We start from the raw sequence: 15255 nt of genomic DNA, 5'->3' as shown, positions 1-15255 counted from the left end.
AATGTTCCTCACGCGTCCATCTTCTCTGTCCTTCAGGGATTTCGGGAGATAGTTATTGTCTAACAAATTATTTTCTGAGGCAGGTCAGGCTTAATGGATCCTGACAGCATGGTTAAATCTTGAGATTTTTATATTTCTACGGAGCGTGAGCTATAGAAAATTAGTTAGTAAAACACATAGTTATTACTGTGACAGTTGATTGCACTCATCCTTCCGCTTGGTCTGCGGGAGAGGACCCCCACAGGCGCAGCAGATGAAGGGACCGGGATTCTAGCTGCAGTGAGGGCTGTCTGTGTTAGGAAATATTTGCAGGGGGGAGCTCTGTGAGTGATCCGCGGCTGACATAACAACCCGCCAGTTAGCCGTGGTGGTGGCACTCCTCTGGACGGGTCTTAGGCCTGAGGGGATGACAGCACTCCCTTCCCTCTATTTCTCTCCAGCGTCTCCTCCTCAAAACCTTGAGGGAAGGTTTGAGGCAACAGCAAGAGAAGGGCATGGCAGTGAGATGCCTGAACGATGTGTCACGTCACAAAATACTCAAAACTTTGTGAATTATGCAGGGATTCAAGCCACCGCCAAGTGCTCTGTGTTTTCCTCAGTGCGCAAGATGGAAAGAAGCTGAAAATTCTGTCTTGTGAAAACTCTCTGGCCTCAAAGCATGTAATTTCCAGCCCATTGTTTCTTTCTGATCGGTGTTCAAATAGGTGCCAGGTTTAATCTCGGGGGTTTTGTAATAGGCTTGCTTGATGTATTTAAGTGACAAACATATATTCATTGCCCCTGTGTTAACAGGGCCATTATCAAAAGTCTGAGTGGTTATTGGACAGGTATTTATACTACTGCTGACACAGATAATTTCCTTCCATAATATTTTGTGTAGCGTATCAATATACTCGGCAAGAACATGTCAAATAAAATCTTGTGTTTCATTTCCTGCATTCACCTCCTCCCGAGCAGCACAGCTTTGATGAAGTACAACAGTCGTGCAACCGATACAGATGCTTGGATACCTTTCAAAGTCCCACTGTGGTTGGGCTGTTTCTTTGCCGTCGGCTTTTTTTTTTCTTAAGAGATAGATTTTCTTCATTTTAGCATGCAGTAAACTAATGCAGGTATTCTCAAGGCCATTGGCTATTTTTCAGGTGCCTTGGTGGCAGTCAGACAGTCGTGAAGGACTGACTGGTTGAAGCCTTAAGCACCCTGGTATCCTTAAGGCACCCTGATTTTTTTGCCTGAAGACTCCCTTTTGGCAATGGCGAAGAGTCTGTAGCCCACAGAAGCAGGAAGGGGAAGCCCAGAGCTCGTGGGCTGCACTCCGTTAGGCAACATAGCTCTTGGCAGTCGCAGGGCCAAGTGCCACGGTCCCTGTGTCTCCTTGTACATCCTTTTGCCACGATAGATGTTAATGCATAAGTGTGAGGGCATCTGCATGCCAATGCAATTAACTGAACAATATGTTTTCGCAAGCTGTTCTGTAACGCTTTGTTGTGAAACTGAGATGACTGTGTGTGGATGGAGCATGTGTTTAAATAGTTCTGTCCAGATACGAGGCAATAAACAGCTTGAAGTTTTATGGGCAGATAAAACCCTCCCTTTGACGAGTTTACAGCAGTGCTGTCTCCCTTTTATAGCTACTCAGGCTGTTTGTATTTGGTTTTGAGAGAGGACCACACAACACAGTCCCTCCCAGGCTGCACATGCTTAACATCTCCAAGGCAAGTGCTGGGCTTGCTGTATGTGCAAACCGGCTGTACCACAACGGCAGTGTGTCTTCAGTATGTGTGGGGCTACCGGTGTGCTGGGGCAGGCATTGAGGGAAACGTGGTGGCCAGGCGTGAGGCATTGCCAGCACCAGGGTAATTAATGCAACCCTCCATCTCCTGAGTTGCCACTGGGGAAGATGGTCACTGAGAGTGGCCACAAGCTGGTGGACGTGGTCAGTGGAGTTAGAAAGGCAATGGAGCCTACGGAGGATCCCGTTTTCTCTTTAAGGGATGAGCTACATCTGGTCAGTTGAGTAGCTCCGCTGTTTGCAAGTGAGGGCTTAGGTCTGGACCTTGCATGGAGACCCTACGTATAGACACCCAAATATAGGAGTCTGCGTCTGGAGCTGAATCTCTTAAGTCTTTGGTCAGATGTGTTGTGCCTCCAGCCTGCTTGAAGTGTCTTCCCACAGAGCCCAAAAAACATATCAGTAAGTTTGCACGCATGGAACCTCTTGCTCATTAGGACTGTCTATTTAATTGTGTTTGAGGGAATTTTGCTCAATAGCTGGCATACTCATACGTGGTTTCTGATTCATGCCAAACTGGAAGTAAATGCTTGTCTTCCGAGGATGCATAAAATGCTTTTTGAATATTCACCAAAAATCCATTTTCTAAGTATGGCTCCTTTCTCTTCCCCAAGTAATCCAAAAAACTTGAATCGCCACATCATCTTGAAATGAAAAAGCGAAACCATACATCCTGCCTGCTCTTTTTCAAGCACATTTACATTTCATATCAAAATAGTTGGCACTCTATTAGTCGTAGCACTCTTGTGAGGCAGCTGCCAAAGAGCATTCTGGGAAATCTCCCTGTATCTCTGGTCATGTTTGGCTTGCTGAAGATAAAGAGGATTTATGAAACTTGACAAATTCCAGTTTGCAATAAATGAGCAACCACAATTTCAGCCTCATCTTTGCCTGAGTAGTTCTTTGATTTGAGATATTTACCTAAGATTTTGGTCAGGTGAGAATTCTTTTCCAGTCACTTTGGTGTTCTGCTCATATTTTATAGTGTTGATAATAAATTTATCCTGATAGCGGAATAACTAACTCTTATCAGCTGAATATAAAAAGGCCTTTTAGATTATCCAGTTTACCTTTTGTCAATATGTCATTGTACTCGGGATACCTTCTAGGGTATTACTTGGTTTTATCTTGTAGCAATACTCTTCCCATGTGAATTTTCCACTTTCAGGATAGTAAATGATCTTGAATCATGTTGAAATCAATGAGTCATAAAGGTGGCGAGTGCTTTGTCAATAAGAAGTGTTTTCTTGTGCTTCTTTCTGCTAAAAGAGTGTGTTCTACCGTTTTTGGCTACATTTCCCTTTTGCTTTTAAAGTTTTGTGTTTCTGGGGCGATCTTTTGTAATTCCAGATGCCCCCACAATTCTTTTATATGTATTTTCCAACTGAATTGCAGTTTTTGCATCTTGAATACAGTGTGTTTAACACTGCTACACAAAGCTAAATTTTAATATTTCCTATAATGACACTTTGCGGTGACCCAGAAAACCCAGCCGTCTGATATATAATACTTGGAGGTTACTTTTGAGGTTTTGTCTCTTTACTGGATTCAAGAAACTCATAATCACTGATTTAAAGCTGCCCTATTATTCTCACATTCTCTATTGTGAGAAGTAAATTCAAAATGGTTTTCCCTCTGATTGAAGACTATTTTTTGGCTCATAAAGTTTTCTGCCTCGTCCCTAAGTAACATCCACGTAACTTAAACATCAAGGCTTTAAAGCCATTTAAAAGAACGGTTTGAAGCTTGCTAGTTAGGAAAAAAAAAATAATCATGAGCAAATTAGATTGACTTGCATTTTGCTTCAGAGATTTCGTATTCGTTCCAGCTACAATAGCGTGTTCAGTCAGACATCATCACTTGATTGCTCAAAGACCCAACTAAACAATCTGGAAACTGAAATCCTGTCATCTCTCTTACATATTCAGTGATCGAATAACATGCACTACCTGCGGTGTCTCGACTTTGTATTCATCTGACTTGGAAATGTAATTAATTGACTTCAATTGAATTCATCAAAGCATTCTTAAAAAAAGTTAATATGTGAGTTGTGCTACAAGTCCCTGAAATAATTACCTCAAATTTATTTTGTTAGCTCTCTGCTGCCGTGTGGATAGCTGTCACAGCCCCCGCAGCCGATCCAAGTGGCCTCCTTGTTTGCCTCAGCTGTTGGCATTTCTAGCAGCTAATTCTAAGAGGTCTGAAATTAGTTAATTATAGGAGGTTACATGTCTAGTGAGTGAGAACAGCTGTCTCTGTTTCAGCGAGCATTTTCCTCATGGATCAATAGCGATGTACAACTCTGAGGACTTGTGACAACTGAGTTATTATTCTCCTGAATCTGCCAGGGGGGTGCGGGGTGTAATATTGCAATAACTGATCACATTAAAAGTGGCACCAGGCAATACAGCCAACTCGCAGGTTTTTGCAGTGACTTTCATCGTAGGCACACGTCAGAGTCATTATGGTTTGGAAATGCTTTCCTTCCGGAGCCAACTGGAGGAGAAATTGTGGACTTGTGTAGACATCGGGATTCACTGAAGTCTTCATCATGACTAAGAATCATAGAATAGTTTGGGTTGGAAGGGACCTTTAAAGGTCACCTAGTCCAACCCCCTTGCAATGAGCAGGGGAATCTTCAACTAGATCAGGTTGCTCTGGGCCAGTGTTTTACCAACCTCGTTGTAAAAAATTTCTTCTTTCTATGAAGTCTAAATCTTCCCTCTTTTAGTTTAAAACTATGACCCCTTGTCCTACTCCAGCAGGTCCTGCTAAAAAGTCTGTCCCTATCTTTCTTATAAGCCCCCTTTAAGGACTGAAAGGCCACAATAAAGTCTGCTCGGAGCCTTCTCTTCTCCAGGCTGTACAACCACAACTCTCTCAGCCTGTCTTCACAGCAGAGTTGCTCCAGCCCTCTGATCATCTTTGGGACCCTCCTCTGGACCCGCTCCAACAGGTCCGTGTCTTTCCTGTGCTGAGGACTCCAAAGCTGGATGCAGTACTCCAGTTGGGGTCTCAACTAGTACCTTTATAGGTGTGTTTGGCAGAGGATCTGCAGTATGGAGGCTGGATTGAAGAATGATGCTTGCACAGAGTTGTATTTCTAGCCCAAGAGAGAATTTATTCATGTCAAGCATGAGAATGATGCTCGTCCAAGGCTTTTCTGGAAGAGCATATGCTGCTCCTTATGCATAGCTGGGACTTGACTTTTTTTGTATGGCTTTATCAAAAAGTTGGTAACTGCTTGTTACCATTGTTACCATTATTTTATTTTTACTCATCTTTTCAAAAAGTAGTGGTTATATATGGAGGCAGATAAGGTTTCAGAACCTAGATGCATCTCAAAAAGAAAATTTATGCAAACGCATTTTCATTTCAAAAGACTGCTCGTGTTGTTGTAAATGGCTTGTTAAATTGTTACAAAACATCCACGTTGGCATGAACAATATAGCGGTTCATTGCACTGTTAAAAATAGTCAAATCCGGTTGCTGCCAACGCATTTACCTTAGTTTGAGGTTGTAAGTTTCCTTATGAATAGCCAGCTATTCATATGATGTGGCCAGCTATTTATAGTGCATTATACAAGCTCTTTGATAAATTAAACAGCTTAAAGGGCTCTCTAATGGGTTACAACCTTTGTGCTGTACAATTATGATGCATATGAAAGCCTAGATCAATGGACAGCTTTTAAAATCCATCACAAAGGCGGTCTAATAGTATATATTAATGTGTGATATGTTAACAGCTCTTACTCTGGAACTTAGCTTTCATAACCTCGCAGTTTTATTTTATTTAATATCCTTCTCTTCCAGAACAAACTTTCTGTGCTTTGTCTGTTCTCTTATTGTCTGGAGTAAAGGCTGGGTACATCCTTTGTGTATGTTTGTGTCCCTCACTCTTTATGTTAGCTTAAAATAGTGACAAGTGGCCGTGGTGGAAAAATGTGATTGGCTAAAAGAAATAGTAAGAAACGCAGTAGTTAATAGTGCCAAATATTCCTTCATAGAATCAAGATGATAGCTTTTGTAATTTCTAAATGGTCCTTTGGGAAACAATCTGCTTCATTCCTACCGTAACATTTTATGTACCTCTCATTGCTTCAGAATATTTTGTTTCTGTAGTGGTTTGTATAATCTGGCCTATAGATCCCTGTCTCTAGCGCAGCCTCTTCACACTTTGTAGAAAAGGGAAATGGAAATGGTGAGATTTAATACAATAAACTAGGCCGAGACAGTATAGTTGTACACATAAAGAAACTTACTGTGTCTGTGTATGAGATCCTCTTGCTGTAGGCTATTAACGTGTGGCTTGACTTAGGTCCCTGTTATTATTTCCATCCAGAAGTTAATTCCATTCCTATCACTGATACCAAAGGAAGCACATGCCTGAATTACACACCTCGTTGCTTACAGTCATCAAGAAGGAATCTGGACTAAATCCAACAAACAACATAGTCTGTAAAAGTTAACTACCAAACTGAGTTGGCACCTGACCTTGAAGGTGCATAGAGTTCTCGGGGCCTCTGACCTCCAACCTTCATGCATGACAGCTACCTCCATTTCTTAGGACTTGTTTCTTCTCTTATACTTATGGCCAGTCGGCACACATATTCATCATTCTTCTTTGATCCATAAATCTTTAATCTATTTCTAGCTTGGATGGTGTTGGGAGTGGCTTTCAGTTGTCCAGAATAGAAGCAGAAATTGGACAAAGGTTTTCCACTTGCTAAGGCGGTACTAAACTCTGATGGTCCCCAGGCTGCAGCAAGAATTATTTGTCCTTCCTGGTAGCACCAGCCCTCTGGCAGAGCAGAGCCTTGGTTTCTTGGAAAGATAGGTGAAGGTGCCGAGCCTCGAGTTGCTGTCATTGCAGTTCGCTGGAGACATCTCTGGAGCTGAGACCCAAGCGAGAGGCGAAATTTCACCCCACTTTTTTCACTTTCCTCTACGTGAGGTCTGTGCAAGAGTTGCTTGATCTGGATCCTGGTACAGATCAGTGAGCTCTGTGTGTGTGGAGAGCTTCAGCACCTGCACGGGGTTCTGCATCGTGCTCGGTTCAACCGTTACTTGGCTTTGCCTAAATCTATCTCAATAAATCAGTGCAATCTAAGTCAATCACCTTGACTTTCAATTTGTGCGTAAGGCCATTTGCTGCTATGACCAATTCTACCCCATTGTTACATACGAAATTCTCCAACTATAGAAACTGGTTACTGGATTTATAACCACAGGCATAAAAATAAGTAGCATGACCATAAAGAGATGATCTCAAAAATCCCAGTCAAAGTTAAGCTCTCACTACTGAATGCTTCCATTGTATGTACCAGCCTTTCTCTTAACAGTGTTGTTGGCTGCACCTTTTCCTCTTTCCTTGTGCTTCCACTGTAGAAGCGTTGGCTAATTCTGGTCACAGACCAGTTATGATTACCTTACAGGAGGTAATGGCTGACTTAATGTAAAAATAATTTACAAAAAAATTAGTCTGTGATCAGTGGTCGTTATTAATAGAGCAGTAGGAAGTAAAATAATGTCTTTGAAAGTATAACATCCACTTAGTGGGAAGAGAGGAGCTGTAAATGAAGATACTCAGTAAAGGATTGCTGAATCACAGTGGGTTTTATTAATTTAAAATCCCCCAAATTGTAGGTTCATATATGCTTGTGATAAGACACTTGGATTCCTAGTGGGGTAGAGCAGATCCAGTCTGCATCCATGGATCCGAGTGCCACCTTCACTATTTGGTATGGAAGACTATTTGAACAGTCAAGTTGTTTTTGTCATTTTCTTCATTTGTGAGAATATTCAGAATCACCCCCTTCCATAATCTTGCCCAAATCTTAGTTAATTATGTGATAATTGCTTACTTTAATTACTCAAGTAATATTTCTTTCTTTTGCTGCCTTTTCTATAATATTATTGACGGCTGTTTCTGTCCTACCTCCTAAAAATGTAGCTTGCCATTGATGGTCATTGATTTTTCTCTCAGTATTTTTTAAGATCCATGTTCAGGACTAGATACATACCTTTGGTAGTGATGGCAGTGGTGACAATAGTGACACAGCTTCCTCCTGCTGTGCAGCTCACACACTTCTCTCCGTTATGGCTTGTTAATACCCTCAGCATCTCCCCTCTGGAAACAGTCCCTCTAGTTTAACTTTCACCGTTCTCATCCCCTAATGACTTTGAGTCTGCCAAGCCGTTCCTCAACCTTTGCCACGTCGTAAATATTGAATTTTTCCATCCTGGGATTTTGGAGGGGTCTTGCAGGAGTTGGGCACCCAGGCCCATTGAGATTCCAGGGTGGCTGGATACTCAGCTCAGTCTCACTCCTTTGAAAATCCCAGCTTTCATCTTTTCCTTTGCAAGTCATTCCCTCCTGCCGCTTATTCAGTTCCATATATATTTGGCTCAATTTTTTACATAGTTAACTTGAAAGAGTAAGTCCAGAAAATCAATTATAAAACTAAATTGACTTCTCAATTGACGTAAAGAGAAATTCAACAAATAATATTACAGGATATTAGTTACAGTTTGCCGACTTTGAATTTTTGCATGTTTCCCGTGTACTCAGCTTGATTAAACGAATGCTTTTCCTACAGAGATTCTTTATTATTCCAAACTAGTGTAAGTGTGGAGCTTATCGCATCAGCTCTGGCTTCTGAACAACGTGGCTCATCAGTGCAGTGAGAACGCCGGCCCCAGAGCTTCAGTAAACCCATCGTTTATTTGGGTCCTGGCAAACACGAGATAGACTTTGACCCGTTTTGGCTGTTAAACTGGTTTGCTCCCGACCAGGAGGACAGCTGAGAGGGAGAATGGTCCTGGGTGGCTTCATGACAGAGTCTGCCGTTGCTTCAGCGCCCTGCAACCAAACACCACGGGGTGCACGCTGGATAGGGGTGGAAAATGCTATTTTCTTAAAAAAATTACTCATCTACAAATGATGCTTATTTTCTGTCTGCCAGTTCTTGTTTTGAAGGGAGCAAAAGCAGGTGTTTCCAAGATGGCACAGACTTTAACTTCTTTCACAGCATTCATTGATTTTTTTTTTTTCCCCTTTGGTAATATCAAGCAGAGAAACATTAATGAGGGGTAGCTACTGAGATACTTTCTTTGATTTTTTTAATTTGTTTTGTTTTATTGGCAAATCATTTAAGTTATTAGTGTTAGTGGTGGGGATGAACAATCAGATTAGTTGTGGAAAAAGGCAGCAAACTATTGGTAAACGCTTAGCGTAGGCTTAATTTTCAGATAATTAAGAACAATTGGGTATTTTAGATGACCATGGATATTCGAATAAGATTACCATTTAAACTGATTTGACAAGGTATGTGTCAGCAATAAGAACATAATAGAATTTCTGTCACATAGTGTAAGCATAAAGAAGATAGGCCCTGACAATGTATTTTAAGACTGGACCAGACTTTTTTCCTATTTGTCCTGATATTTGTTCTGTTTACTTATGCTGTCGTCTGTGCAACTAATCCGGTTTACAGCAGTCTGAGATCTAGATTCATGCTGCAATGCCGTTACATTCCTCTTTAATATTCACAATACAGTTACTGTCCATACCTTCACCTGGGCAGCGTTCAGTCTTTGCAGGCAGTTCATTGCATGATAATAAGCCTGTGGTTTTAAGCTGTTAGTTACATTTTTTTCGTAATTAAAGTGCTCTATAGAAAAAAACCCGTGTTTTAAATTCCCAAGCATTTATGAAAATGTGTTTCTACATGCATTGGTTTTCTGGTTTTCTTTGCTGTTGCTGAGCAATCTTTGGTCCTAATGAGAGAGTGTCAGGAATTAAATAGGTCATCTTGTTCTGTAAATGGCTGTGAATACCTTTAATTGGGATTTATTTCCATTAGGTTTGCTAAGGCCACTTCCACGCACCCGTTCCCGCTGTACCGGATTGCGGGAAAACTCTGCTGAGTTTCAGTGGGTCAGAGCCCTTGGGGCTGCTCTTCTGTCCCAGCCTTGCAGCCAAAATGGCTATCACGTGTTCCCATAATCACCCTGGCTTCAGAATAAGCTTATTTAGGCTTTTTTGTCATTCCATTTAATGACACAAAGCAGAAATCCGTAGTGCTCTTCACCACCGATTAGGCTTGCCCAGTGTCATAGGTGTTTAATCCTTGGTGCTGCGACTCCTTCCTCCTGAAATAGTTCCCCTTGGCATGAGACGTGGATGGGACAGCCAGGGGGGGTGCTGGCAGCGGCACCGCGTCCCCCGTGGCCCAGCCAGTGCTTACGCTATAGCCCCGAATTAAGTAAACCAAGGGAAAAACGTAAAGAAATGCATGGGCAGAGCCGCGTGACACCTCCGTGTGACATCCAAAGAGAAGAGCTCTCTGCAGAGGAGGGGTAAGCTGGAGGCTGCAGGAGGGGGTTTGTGGGGATGAGCAGATGCTTTCCACTGCGTAAAGGGGATGTTTCCTGGAGGGCAGAAAACATTTCGTCACTATTGCCAAGGCTGCAGCTGAAATGGAAAGCAAAACAGCCCCATGCCACAGTGCTTAAGAGAGTGAGGAGGGGGGGCTGCTAAAAAAGAAACAATTTCCGTGCCTGTGATGTACAAACACAAATAAAAACCAGCCTCAGTCGGTTCGTATTTGCATGAAAATGTAAACAAGCAAATCCTGGTTTATAGGCAGTCAGTCATCATTAATTGTATCAGGTACTTTGAAAAGTCACCCTGTCATCTTGTCAGCATCGTAACTGATACGCAATTGCAAATCTCCTTCCTAGAAATGAAAGCTTTGCTGTAATATCAGTTATTGCTTAAAAACGCATTAATTGTGCCAGAAACCCTGTCCCGTTATTCAGTACTATGGCATTTTACTGGAAGTCTTGGGAAGAGGTGGAGAGCGGAGCACAGCAAAACGGCACCGTCTTTATCCTGCTCTCCCCAAGGATCCTTACAAAAAGTTATGGAAATGAATAGTATAGGAGTGCCTAAAATCAGGGGGGACAAAGGATGACTTTTAGTAATATTGGAATCTTACCTTTGAATCACATTTCTTTTCCTCCATGTGGTTTTTACGTATCCTTCGAACAGAAGCGCGGTTGTGTCGTGGCTCGCTGTGGCTGTGCCCGTAACGGCCCCAGGCGGTCGGTGTCTGTCTGATTGACTGGGGTCTCTTGTACTGTCCACCACTTCTGTATATAGGTGTGTGATCCGAATATGATGCAAACCCGAACTCGGCAAGTCCTAAGATCTTCTCTCAATGCAAAGCCCTGCCCTGAAGATACACAAATGAAGCCATGTATTCTGAACCAAAATTGCTTCCAATATCAGTACAATCTGACAGGTAGGTGTAACTTTCCAATATACTCTTAGCAGGAAGTGACACCAATTATTACAACATACATAAAAATGATGTTCTGCTTTTCCACATATCTTTGCATAAAAGATTCAGCTCCTTAAAGGCTTTCTCCAGTTGTGTTTTTAGTTATGTTTGCTTGTGGTGTTGGTTAAACTTTGACTTAAAAAGAGTTAGGTGTTGGCATCACTGATTTCGCTGAAGTTGATTACGTGCCTAGATTTACATTTTTTTTTGTCCGCAGGTTAGTGGGCAAATGCACAATTTTTAATTTAAGTTGTCATTGCAGGTCCTCTGAAAATAAAACAGGTTAAATGGGATCTCTTCTTTTCGGTGGGTTATCAACAGAATTAATTGCAAAATTCCAGTTAAAAGAGTATCATCTGTGATTCCGGTGAAGCCAGTAATACCAACAAAAGTCTGGTTTGAAGGCAAATATAGGTTATGTGAGTGGGCATTGGATTTTCAGAGCAAAATGCATTATTTAGGACCTTAGAAGCAATTAGAACTGTTGCAAACAAACTAACCAAAAACAAAAAAAAGGAAAAATTCCTTTTGTTTTGACCAGCTCGGATAAATGAGAAAGGCAGAGAGAGGAGAGGAGATCGGAGATCTAAGAGGAATTTGGGGGCTGGTGGGAAGGGAGAGCAAAGCAGGAGAAAATGTTATATCTGAATATAAACTCAGCCTGTTTGAAATAAAAGCCTGAGAAACAAACAGGCAGCGGGGTGATGCTTTTTTTTGTCATCCCATTTCAGAAATGCAGAGCATTTTTGTGTTCATGTTTATCAGAGGTGGAAGACACAAAGTAATAGGTTTTCTTCTCGTATGCTTCCTATTTCTTGGTGGCGTATGGAATTTTTTGTTGTTTGTGTTATGCTTCTTTTTTTTGTTTATTTTAAATGGTGTTTTAAGGCTTATTTTAGTTTAGTTGTCTTCTGACCATCATAATTTCAGACAAGTAATAAGATATGAATTTTCATCTACTAGAAATACTGTTTTTATAGAGCTTAGTTTTAAATAATGGAAAGCTTTGCCTCGAGACGAGAACCAGAGTTACCCTTCAGAAACTTCCCCAGCTACTTTATCAAAATTAAATTTTACTTCAGACCATACAGTCTTGTAAACATGCCAACTGGGTTGAACTGATACCCTTTATCAGCGTTTAACAGTTTTCCGTGCACTCTGAGGTACCGGTTTCGTTAAGGGGATATCTGAGTGCAAAGGAAGGAGTTTCTCCTCCGAGATTTGCGTGGTTTTAAGAGCAACTTTCCTTGGTGTGGGTCGTTTATGGGTTTGGGATGCCCTGATGTGGGGAAGCGTGTTAGGGGAAGGTGACCCACGTGTCGAGTCAAAAAATGGGAGTGACGGCCATGACCTGCAGCAGCGCGTCCTTTGCTTTGTGTCTGCAGGCTGGAGCGGGTGCCAGCTGGGCGCCAATGCCACCTGCGGGCACGGGGAGCGCCGGCGCCTCCTGAGCTGTCGGCGCAGCGACGGGGCCACCGTCAGCACGCAGCTCTGCCAGCGGGTGAGGATGGCACGCGTTGGGCAGGGAAATGACCAGGCGGTCATTTTGTTCCCAGAAAGACTTCTGATCTGCCCCGAGACACCATCCATAAGGGGTGGAGAAGTTGCGTTTGGTGCTGGGAGTGCAGCAGTTGGCTGCTTTGGGGGAGAAAAGCATCCCTGGGGTGTTAGTGGGTGGTATCGCTCCTTGGCTCAAGCGGGAGGGTTTGGGGTTGGAGTAGCATGGATGGGGCACGGTGATAGGCCCTGCACCATGGCTCCAACAAAGCAGGCCACCAGGGAGATTGTGCCCTACCAGAAGTTTGGGATTGTCCTTTCAGAGTAAGACCCAAACACTGAAGGACTCGTAGACGTGAAATGCTTCAACACTAAAACTGCTTTCACCAATTGCACCCTTGGGAAAACTCCCTGTAAGCAGCAACGTTGGCATCTCATGGGTGTCACTGCCCGTTTTGGGTTTCCCAACTTGGTGCCCAGCGGCGGCAGGAGGTGGCTGGGGGTGCTGGGGAGGCTGATGCCTGTCTTTCCTTCTCATCTCACAGCTTCGCCTGGAGAAGCCCGTGCAGACAAGCAGTCGGTGCGTGGTGGGGTGTGCGGTGGACTGCCGGCTCTCGGCGTGGTCAGCCTGGTCGCAGTGTTCCCACACGTGTGGCGCCGGCGGTGAGTCCCCTCCTGTCCCCTTTCTCCCCGCCCCCCACACCTCAGCAATGCCACCTAGGCGGGACCCCAGCCCCCAGACGGGACCCCCAGCCCCCGCGCAGGGGCACAGAGCGCAGGGATCGCCCCCATCCCCACCAAAACCTTCCCAGGTGATTTTCAGACATTCTCGAGGTCCTGGGGTGTTGGGTTTTTTGAACAAAGCAGGCTATTTTCAAAGTACTCAAAAGCGAAAAATGAAATTTAGGAAACCAAGTGGAGGACAGGAGGATTATTTTATTAATTGATTCAAACTGTCATAATTCAGTCACAGGAAACATTAACCCCAGAGACAGGAGGAGTATGTAGAGCTAGCAAAGAGCTAGGGAGAGCTGTAGGGTTTTTAAGAAATGGGTAAATAACTAAATACAAATCATCTGGTGAAGTTATTTTTAGTAACATAATTACATCCCATTGAAAAAAAAAACCTCTAAGACTATTTTTCATCATTTAGTGTATGCCTCTGTCTCCATCTTGCATCCGCAGGTCACTTGATGCTTGTGTCCCTCCAGTAACTTCGGCGAGGTTTTCTCTTGCTAGTAGTGCTCCCCGGCATACAAAAAGTGAAAGATTAGGACCTTTTTTTAAACTTGATATGATTTTAAAAACCCTTTGAGTATTGACATGAGGAAATGCGTTGAAACTTTTATTCAAAATAAGCTCACGACATCATTTCCCAAGGCTTCTGATGTGCATTAGATGTACAGCTAATGGTCTTTAAGATGCGAGACCCATAATGTATATTTGAATCAAATTCACTTAAGGTCAAAAAGAAAAAAGCTCTTAACTTCCATAAAGTGATTCCTTCAGATGGATTTCGGAGATCAAAGCATGTTACAGAAAAAGCTTAATATTTGGATTAGTGCTGTTCTTTCTTTGCTGAGCTTTTAGCCCTTTTGTCAAGTAGTGCTTTCTTAACAGAAATGAATAATTCATAGGCAGTGTTTTAACAACAACACGCCAGGAATACTACTAATTCCAAATTTTATTTTTTCTTCAAAATCCATTTGGGAGTGTTAATGCTCGTGATGCTGAATGGACTTAAATTATTTTTTTGAGTGTTCAGTCACTTACTAAAATAAACAGAGCTATGCGTGTAAAAGCAAGTTGTAACTTCTGTCTGGCTTTTAGCCTGCTGAAGGAGAAGCTCATCCTATAAAATGCCTGAAGGTTTTTTTGTCCTGCGCTCTTACATCGCACGGTCTGCAAAGGGACGGACTGGAGTACAGGTATACCTCGTATTCTGCTCCTGATCCTGAAATGCTTATGTAAATCCTAACGACTGGTTAAAGAGCTGATGGTTCCCAGTGCATGAAAGGCGCAACCAGTTACTTCATGTCCTAAATCAGAGCTCGGCTAAATTCGCCTAAATTCGGCTCTGACGAAACCAACCTCGGCTCTTCTTGGGAGTGTCCTGGCAGTAGGTGCCAAACCTCATTAAGGCTAATGGAACCACACAGTCAAGCCCAAGCGCAGCTCAGTCTATGAGTCTTCTTCTGGTCCTCAAAGCTCATAACTCCGCTATACTGCTAGCTAGAGAGCTGGCTCGTACTGTTCAGGCCATAGACCTCTACGATCTAAAAGTTGGAGGTACTGTTTTGTGAACCTACAGCAGCTAAGCAGCTAGGATAGTCTTAAAAATGGTATCATAAGGAAGTCAAGTTTTGCTCAGTCCTTCTCTGTCATCTGAGTAGCTTTGCAGGGTCCCAAGAGTCTTCTGAATCTCATCCCAAAGTGGGAGCGTCAGTGAAACAAAAGTACTCTGCATCCAAGTTATTCCGAGCACATGGTTTATTTTACCGCAGCCCCAGTCCTGATATGAGTTTCGCTGCAGCAACCGTCAAGTGTGGAGCTACGCTGATATCAAACATCCATGGTGGAGGGACCTTTGCACCAGTCCTACAGCCATGGCCTTTGTAT

At 42.9% G+C, this 15255-nt stretch overlaps 1 protein-coding gene across 7 annotated transcripts in view; it reads left to right on the top strand.

Moving 5' to 3' along the window:
- Positions 1–15255, top strand: part of THSD7B (thrombospondin type 1 domain containing 7B) — a 329550-nt gene that overhangs the window by 293976 nt on the left and 20319 nt on the right. For all 7 annotated transcript variants that reach the window (XR_010071985.1, XM_063341430.1, XM_063341432.1 and 4 more), the window contains 3 exons: positions 10959–11100; positions 12525–12640; positions 13182–13299. Coding sequence is in view for 6 of the 7 variants with exons in the window: in XM_063341430.1 (XP_063197500.1) it covers positions 10959–11100; positions 12525–12640; positions 13182–13299 (376 nt within the window). In the remaining variant the exon portion in view is untranslated. The remainder of the gene's footprint in view (positions 1–10958; positions 11101–12524; positions 12641–13181; positions 13300–15255) is intronic.

The sequence above is a fragment of the Chroicocephalus ridibundus genome, chromosome 7, assembly GCF_963924245.1.
Source record: "Chroicocephalus ridibundus chromosome 7, bChrRid1.1, whole genome shotgun sequence".
Lineage (NCBI taxonomy): Eukaryota > Metazoa > Chordata > Aves > Charadriiformes > Laridae > Chroicocephalus > Chroicocephalus ridibundus.
The sequence above is the reverse complement of the archived record's forward strand: the minus strand, read 5'-3'. Positions and strand labels throughout refer to the sequence as shown.